Source organism: Pteropus vampyrus, unplaced genomic scaffold, assembly GCF_000151845.1.
Source record: "Pteropus vampyrus isolate Shadow unplaced genomic scaffold, Pvam_2.0 Scaffold15, whole genome shotgun sequence".
Taxonomy (NCBI): domain Eukaryota; kingdom Metazoa; phylum Chordata; class Mammalia; order Chiroptera; family Pteropodidae; genus Pteropus; species Pteropus vampyrus.
In genome coordinates this window covers 2400481-2409871 of record NW_011888796.1, presented here as the reverse complement: position 1 = coordinate 2409871, position 9391 = coordinate 2400481, and the positions used below count along the sequence as shown (strand labels likewise).

At 35.2% G+C, this 9391-nt stretch overlaps 1 protein-coding gene across 9 annotated transcripts in view; it reads left to right on the top strand.

Moving 5' to 3' along the window:
• GPHN (gephyrin) overlaps positions 1-9391 on the top strand; it is a 404083-nt gene that overhangs the window by 385828 nt on the left and 8864 nt on the right. For all 9 annotated transcript variants that reach the window (XM_011384213.2, XM_011384195.2, XM_011384203.2 and 6 more), the window contains 2 exons: positions 3762-3826; positions 7232-7335. In XM_011384213.2, the coding sequence (XP_011382515.1) occupies positions 3762-3826; positions 7232-7335 (169 nt within the window). The remainder of the gene's footprint in view (positions 1-3761; positions 3827-7231; positions 7336-9391) is intronic.

Here is a 9391-nt window from a genome sequence, read left to right as displayed (position 1 = left end):
TCACGCTCAGATCCATTTTGGCAGGGTTTTTATGAAACCAGGGTATGAAAATAATCTTATCTCATAAATGGGATAGATTTGACCTACTTTGACTAACAAAGTTTTAAATGCTTTCTTTTTGTATTTTTCATTATGGATTATCTATTTTAATAAAAATATTATAGTATTAGAATTCTTTGCACAAGCATAGCTCCTATCTGAAATGGAAATTTGTCTTCCTTATGAATCACAGTTTGGTATAAACAAAGCAAAGCAATTTTCCAAACTTTTCTCCCTTTAATTCCCATGTCTAGTTCCTTCTTTCTCTTTTTCTCCATACTGATTCTTTGTCTCTCTTTAAAAACATTTTGGTATGAAAATTCTCAAACATACTCAAAAGTAGGGAGTACAGTGAACCCCCCATGTACCCATAATCCAGCTTCAGTAACTATAAACATTTTTTCATAATTGTTTTATCAACCCCATTCCTCACCTTTTTGGGAGGACAAAGGGCCAGGTTATTTTAAAGCAAATTCTTGATGTGCCATTTTGGTATGCATCTCAAATAATGATAATAACAGCAGCATCCTCTTGCATAATCATAATGATATTATCTCACTTAACAAATAATACCTTAGTGTTTAAGGCTGTGATCATATTCAGAATTCTCCTAAGTGTCAAGAAAAAGAATGCCTTCTTACAATTGTTTTGTTTGAATTAGGATTCAGGTCAGTCCACTCATTGTATTTGGTTAAGTCTCTGTTAAACAAGAGCATTTACTACTCCCCGCCCCCCCCCCATTTTTGTCATGCCATTGATTTGTTGATGAAACTGAATAATTTGTTCTAACGAATGGATTTAGCTGATTGTTTCTTTGTAATGGTGGTTAATTTGTGGTGGTGTCTAATATTGTATAGACTGGAAGTTAGATCTAAAATCTTGATTAGATTCAGATTCAACTTTTTTTCTTTGCAAGAATACTTCATAAGTAGTATTTCATACTGCTTCCTTCTTACTGCCTCCCAGGAGGAAAGAAAAATAACCACAGACCAAGATCTTACAGATCTAAAACCTAATAACTCCCTAAGGAAAGACTGATGGAGGTTCTGTAATCAGTTGTAAATCCTCAAAGAATGCCAAACGTTGGTGTTCATAAATGTGTGTAGCCATGTCTTCAAGAGTGGTCTGCCTATTCAGACCCCTACTACTCTGTAAACCTTTGGTTCCCTATTCACAGGCTCAGTGTGTGGATGAGCATTCTAGCACACCTCCATGCCTTCAGGGACAATAATGATGCTTTAGTTCAGAGTTATACTCTAATAGGTGCTCATGTGAACCCTAAGAGAGAGTAGAGGTGAGACTTAACAGTTTTTACAGGTGAGCTATGGGAACTATCAGCATATTCCAGAAGCCTTTTTTAAATTAAGCCAACCTTCCTATTGGATACCTCATGTCAGTTCTAGGACAGAAATCAGGCTTTACCTCCATGGCTTTCCCATTTAAGTATGAAGTTAAGGTTATCCCTAGATCTTTCTTCACAACTTGATAAAATTTAGAATTTTTGGCATTTTCTGTAGCTGCCCCAAAATGGCTGCCACTGACAAGGCTCTTTTATTATTGAAATTGTTGGATTTGAATCATTCTTATCAAGAATATTTTATCTTAAGCAAGTATTGCTATGGAATGGGCACACAGGCTTTTTATTTTCCTGTCTCGATGGGCAATACTAATTTGATTAAAATATAGAGGACATCACAAAGGCATGTCAGTGTGCTTCTCACTAACTACAAAAATTAAATCGATTATTCCCTTTGCAGTGAGAAAGAAGCTTGCCCTCAGCACTAGAGGAAAATTATTTGTGTAATATCTATTATTTAAATTAATCTCAGCACCACTGATATACAATTCTTTTTATTTTCAGTCTTTTATTTACCATGTACCTCAACTTTAGTCCATCAGTTCCTACCGTTTATTGTCCTCAATTAAATTCATAATGCTCTGTGCTTCAGTCATTTTATAAGTTCTGATCTCAAGAGGACAACTGAACAATAAGTGTCGAGTTTCAAAATAACGGCTTCTCAGAGCTTAAACAAAAACTTAACAGTCTAGCAATAGGACATTCATGATAGCAATGCATGATAACAAAATGTTTTGTTGTAATGGAATCTTTTTTAAAGTGAGTGTCTGAAAGCAACAAATGAGCAAGACAAGCAAACAAAAAATTTGTAAATACAACAGTTGAGGGATTATGAGAGGGAAGGGACGGGTGGAGGTAGATAATGGTAAAGGGGGACAAATATATGGTGACAGAAGGAAGTTTCACTTTGGACGGTGAACATACAATACAATATACATAGGACGTATTATTGAATCGTACACTTGAAACCTATATGATTTTATTAACCAATATCACCCCCAATGAATTTAATTTAAAAAATAAATTTTAAAATGTAAATAAATTATAAATAAAATGAGTTCCTTTAGAGAAATCACAGTACCTGTCTGCAAGATGCAAAAGATGATTTAAATTGACTTTAAGTACAGTGGAAGAAAAGTGTTACGCATTCCTCTTCAATCATGTGTGTGTTAGTTTGCTGTAATAAAGTGGTTTAGAAGTTTAAATGGGCTTCCTTTACTTGGCCAGAATTTTATACTTGTCTAAAGAGAAGAAGATTTTAAAGATAATTGCTACTTAATGGTAGAACAAGAAGAAATATAAAAAACTCAAGAACAATGTAGCTTTGCTTTTTCCACATACAGTGCATTCAGAATGTAATTAACCTCTTTCATTTTAGATACAGAGATTCTCAGAAAAGCATTTAGAGTATTATCAACTAGATCTACCAATCACAATTTTTATGCGTCATCTACAGTGAACATAGCTGTTTTCGAGAATGTATCTTGGAAATTATTTTCATCACACAATAACAATCATTGCCAAATAACCTATCTGAAGATCAATACAACAATTTAATTTCATTTTTCTAAAATACAGCAAAGAATCAAAAAGTAAGCAAAAAAAAGGCCTAGGAGTAGCCAAAAATAGATGTTACAAAGTCCATATACTAACACTTCACAGCATACCTTATGAGAGCTTTATTAAATTGTGAGCCCTAAAGTTAGAAGAACCTTGGTTCAAATCTTTGTTTCCCCATTTAGTAGCTGAGTACTTTTGCCCAAATTGCTTAATCTCTCTGAGTCTGTTTCTCCATCTATAAAATGGACAGTTGTTACCTCATGAGATTGTTGTGAAAATTAAATGAAAAAAAAATGGGTGGAATGCATAGATTTTTTTTAAATAATAACTTTTATTACTAGTATTATCATTCCAGCAATATAGCTATTATTACTACTCTCTGGTTCCCAAACCTAAAGCAAGCTTTAAGGGTCAAGATGATGGCAGTCTAGCATTAAAGGGAGCCACATAAAAACATGAGAAAGAAAAAAACGAAACGGAAACAATAATGATAGAAACACAGCAGTGTATGGGGTAGGGTTGTTGTTTCTAAGTGAAAACAATTTATGGAACTGACAGGAAGGAAAAGAAAGTAAGCTACAGAAAACCAAGGAGTTTAGTTACTTGGAAATAGAAGATGCTAAAAACAAATTAATTCAAATGCTCTTGAAAGACTTCAGGGTATAGAGGCTTAATGAAGAATCAACAGAAAAGTATTTTTATATGAGAAGCTTTCTATATGGAGAGCCACGTAACAAGAAAAGTAGAGTTCTTAATTGGCTTGTCATGTTACTTTTCAGTCACTAACAACCTCTTTTTTCTCTAGCCTACCAACGACATTTGCAACTTTGGATATTGATGGTGTAAGAAAAATAATATTTGCACTACCAGGTAAGAATAATTGAAGTAGTTTATTTTACTTTATCTGGAAAAAATGGCCAAAGTTTTTTTGAATCCCAGCTGATCACTCCCGTATCAGAGCACTTGATTTGGAATCTAGAAGACCTGGGCTCAAGTCCCAGCTTTACTTACTTAGACAAATCACTTAATCACGCTAAAGCTGTTTCTTCATCTATAAAATGGGGCTCACATCTACTTCACAAAGTCGGTGTGAGAGTCAGATTACATAGTATCTTTCAAAGCCCATTCCAAACCTTAAGGCAATAACCAAGAGTTAGCTGTCACTAGGTCGGGAGCACCTGCTTTTCCTTATCAGAAATTGGTCCACGTTAGCAGTCCAGTCACCTCCTACAACTGGAAGTATCATGCTCAAGGGGCCGAAGGGCCTTGAATCACCCATGCAAGTACTAGAACAAAAAATACAAAATTAAAGAAGTACAAATTAGTAGTTAATAGATGGTCACAGGGATGGGGAGCAGAGCATAGGGAATGCAGTTAGCATTAATGTAATAGCTAGGTGGAAAGACAAAGAAAGAGCAATTAGGGGGATTATTTTATAAACTATATAAATGCCTAACCAATGTACTGTATACTTGAAACTAATAATAAAATTTTAAAAAAACACAAAACTGCCTGTGGTCCTTGTCAGATTTGGGGCAGCTGGAATGGCTGCTAGTATTGATACTTCTCAGCCAAATCTCAGGCATCAGCAGTCTGACCACATCTCTGTCCCCACCCTCACTCCCATGTGAGCAGAAACTCACATGTTCAGATTGTAGAAAAAGTGAAATGATTCAGTTCACAATAACTTTCAAGTTCAATTTTATATTGATTTTTGGCTGTGTATTTAAAGCTATATTTTTAAAGCCATTACTAATCCTGATAAATTCTAAAGTACTGTAGAAGTTTTATTATCTACTTATTATTTTTTCAACTTTTAAAATTATCCTTGATTCTGTAGCACTGTCCCATTCTCCGTTTTTTTGGCACAGGTTCCTTCAGAAAATAACCTACTTATTCCTTTCAGATGCATGAAAATCTGGTGGCTTTGAGATATTTATCTGCTTTTTATATTAATAAGTTTCAAAATAGAGATATTAAGAAAAGAAGGCAGGCAGAAAACATAGAACTTTAAAAACATTTTGAAAGCCCTTATCTATAAGCATAAAAGGGATTAGATTTCTATCATATGGAAAATTTTAAGAGCAAAGACATGTAAAGTTGTCCTCAAAATGTGTCTCTAGTATAGAACTCCTTAGGGCCTTTAATATAGTTTTAGATATTCTAAAAACCATTATATAAGGAAATGCGATCTTCTTTCCAGCTTCACTATGCCTAGAAGGCACTGTTTACTTTGTCTACAGAGGATATGACTTGACCTACAGACCATCAGTAATAGTATAACAGAAACTGTTATAGTTGGAGCCTATTTCACCATTACTGAGGAAGATCATTGATCTACCAAAGAAGTTACAATTAAATAACCTATATTCAAACTGCTACTTGAATTTGAAATTCTCTCTGCTCAGCCTGAATAAACCCAAAGAGGGCAGCAGTAACTCATGTGTTCAGATTGTAGAACCAGCAAAGAGGTTGCTTTGTACAAGGATTTTAAAATTCGAAATTGTCTATCAGCTTTCTCAAGGGCCAGATATTTAAAGCTATTACTAATCTCGGTAAATTTTAAAAGCAGTTTAAAAGTTTGTGTATCTACTTACTATTTTTGTAACTTTTTTAAATGATACATGTTCTCTATTAAAACATTAAAAAATACAGACAAGCATTAAGAAATGTTATCCATAATCTCACCCCACCCAACCCCCCGAAATAATCACTATTTGCAAGTTTTTGGTATCAGTCCTTCCAATCCTTTTTTCTGTAGAGAGCATTTTCTATAGAGTAATTTTATAAAGCATTAGCAATTACAGGAATTCTATAATCATTGTTAAATGAACAATAGCTTCTTTTTCCCAGAAAAATTTCTGTATATTTGTGTCTTGAAGCAAGGGAAAAGCAATTGATTCTTATTAAGAGTCTGCTGTTCTGTTGGACAACTCATTTAATAGATATCACTCATCACTTTTTACAACTTGAAAAAATCTATTTTTGTCTGCCTTTGTGCATAGAAGAAAATTAAAGGTATGATTTAAGATGATAATAGGCTAAAATGACCATTGCCTTTTACTTTGATGATATAATTAGCAGCACCTAGCCAGCTCAAGGGAACCTAAAAATCTAATAACCCCTCATTTATCCCCAGTATATACATACATATTCACAACTGTGTAAAAGTATTAACAAAATCAGAATTTTAGAACCAGCAGGGATATTGAGAATCATGTTGTCCAATCTTTCATTATGTGGATGAGTCAAGTTAGACTCAAAAAGGTTTGGAACTCACTCACACAACTTAGTTAATTGTTATTCTCAGTGGAGCCTTTTTCCTCTCTTTGACGTGTATAACACACCCAGATTTCTTCTTGGAGAGGTACAATTGAATTTCTCAAATTTTTATCACTTTAAAAGAACTTGGTATTTATATTAGTCTCCACAGGCTACCATAACAGAATATCACAGACTAGATGACTGGGTCACAGACAACAGAAATTTATTTTCTCTCAGTTCTGGAGACTAGAAATCTAAAAGCTAGATGCAGGCAAGGTTCATTTCTATTGAGGTTTTCTTCCTGGCTTACAGATGGTCCACTTTCTCACTATGCCCTCACACTCTCTCCTGATGTTTCTTCCTCTTATAAGGACACCAGTCCTACTAGTTTAGAGCCTCACCCTTATGACCTCGTTTAATTTTAATTACCTCTCTAAAGGCCTTGACTCCAAATACAGTTACATTGGAGGTTAAGACTTCAACAAGGGAATAGGGGGAGGAGTAATACAATTCGGTCCATACAGTGTTCGTCTTCAAGTCCTACACATCTTAAATCATGTAGTTTCATTTTTTAAATTTAAATAAATGTGTAGAGGGGATTATGAATATATTTCTTTCTGTTTATCCTTTCTAATTTTTTTTTTGTACTGAGCATGTATTACTATGGAAATTTTCTAACATTTTAAAAATAACAAGTAGAAACTGCCTTAAAACTTATCAAGGTTGATAATGGTTTTCATTGTAAAACTGCCAGAAAAGTAGAAATAAATGGTGTTAAACAGCCTCTGGGCAACAGAAGTCTGTGTTTCACTGGTAGACCCAAATGTTTGCATCCTCTGTGGCATTTGGTTGACTGTTGGTGTATTCTGGCATCCTTTGGATTCAAGGTGATTCAGAAGAGGAAGACTAGTCGTCACTTCATGCTCTATAATACCTGAAGGTATAGACAGTCATAATTATTTGGCAAATTTTTATGTGTTTACTATAAATAACTGCTTGGTTGACTTTCAGGGAATCCTGTGTCAGCCGTGGTCACCTGCAATCTCTTTGTTGTGCCTGCACTGAGAAAGATGCAGGGCATCTTGGATCCTCGGCCAACCATCATCAAAGCCAGGGTAATGTTTTTTATAACCAGGAACCAAAATTGAAGCCAATAACAATTAAAGATCTCGAGTTTTATATTAGTTTTGAGGGAAAATGCAGTTATAGTCTCCCTTTCATGACAGAAAATGGAGGGAGAAGGGTCTTTTTATTTCCCACATTATTCCATGACTTCTAAAGTGAATCATTTTCTGCAATGAGAAGTCCATATAGGAGTGGATATGTAATGACAAAACACCACTAGATGTGGCTGGCACCACCCTAACACTAAACCTATATGGAATAAGGGACAAGAATTCCCTTTCTCTCGTGTAAACTCACAGAGGACAGCAATTTACCTACTCACGTATTCTGTAACCTCACTGATAAATTTTAAATAGTTAAGGAAAAGACAGTTAAAGTATTAGCAAGAGACTTTTATAAATCAGAGGGAAAGGATGACCATTTTGTTTGGAAAAGGACTACTAAGGCTGAGGAATTATACCTACTGTAAAAGTCCCTCGGAAATTAGCATCCCCTTCTCCAACAGCACTAACGTTAATTTGATTTACTACTATGCAATTATGTAACACACTTCGTGTATCACTAATGAACAGTTTTCTTGGCAATATAAGCTACAATACCAGACTATTACTTTTTTAAAGCTTCATGGAGGTATAATTGATATACAAAAAATGCATACATTTTAATGAGTTTGCACATATGCAAACACCTATAATATCATCACCACAGCCAAGGTACTAAACATATCCATCACCTCCAAAACTTCCTTTCTGTTCTTAGTGGTCTCGTTTTTTGTTTATTTTGTGGTAAGAACATTTAACATGGGAACTATCCTCTTAACATATTTTAAGGTGCACATTATTGTATTATTAACCGTAGGTACTATGTGCAGCAGGTCTCTGGAACTTACTTTGCATAACAGAAATTTTATACACATGGAGCAACAATTCCCCATTTCCTCCTCTCCCCAGGCCCTGGCAGCCAACATTGTATTCTCTGCTTCTATGAGTGACTATTTTAGATACCACATATAAGTAGAATCATGCAGTATTTATCTTTCTGTGACTAACATTTCACTGAGAGTAATGTACTCTAGGTTTATCCATGTTGCCAGAAATGGTAGGCTTGCTTTCTTTTTAAAAGCTGAATAATATTCCATTGCATGTATATGCCGCATTTTCCTTATTCATTGTTCTTTTGACGGACATGTGGGTGGTTTTCATATCCTGGCTACCATGACTAGTGCTACAGTGAATATGGGGATGTGGATATCTCTTTGAGATTCTGATTTCAGTTCTTTTGGGCATATACCCAGAAGTGGAATTGCTGGATCATATGGTAGTTGTATTTTTAATTTTTTGAGGAACTTCCATACTGTTTTCCTTAGTGGTTATACCATTCTGCATTCCCACCATTAGAATAGAAGAGTTCCATTTATCTTTGGGTTTGTGTTTTGTTTGTTTATTTGTTTTGATACTAGCCATCATCACAAGTAAGAGGTGATATCTCATTGTAGTTTTGATCTGTAGTTCCCTGATGATTAGTATGTGGAGTACCGTTTCATATACCTGGTGGCCATTTGTATGTGTTCTTTGAAGAAATGTCTACTGCAGTCTTTTGCCCATTTTTTAATCAGGTTATTTGTTTTCGTTTTTTGTTTGTTCATTTGTTTTTGCTATTAAGTTGTAAGAGATTCTTATGTATTTTGTATATTAACCTCTTATCACAGTGGTCGCCAACCTTTTTGGCACCAGGGACCGGTGCTCCTTTGAGAATCTAATGTCTGATGGTCTGAGGTGGAGCTGAGGCGGTGATGCTAGCGCTGGGGAGCAGCTGGCGGCAAATACAGATGATGCTTCGCTCACTTGCCTGCCGCTCACCTCCTGCTGTGCGGCCCGGTTCCTAACAGGCTGTAGACCAGTACCAGTCCATGGCCTGGGGGTTAGAGACTCCTGCTTATCAGATATATGGTTTGTAAATATTTTCTCTTATTCCATAGGTTGCCTTTTCACTTTGTTGACGTTTCCTTTGCTATGCAGAAGTTTTTTAGTTTGATGTAGTCCCACT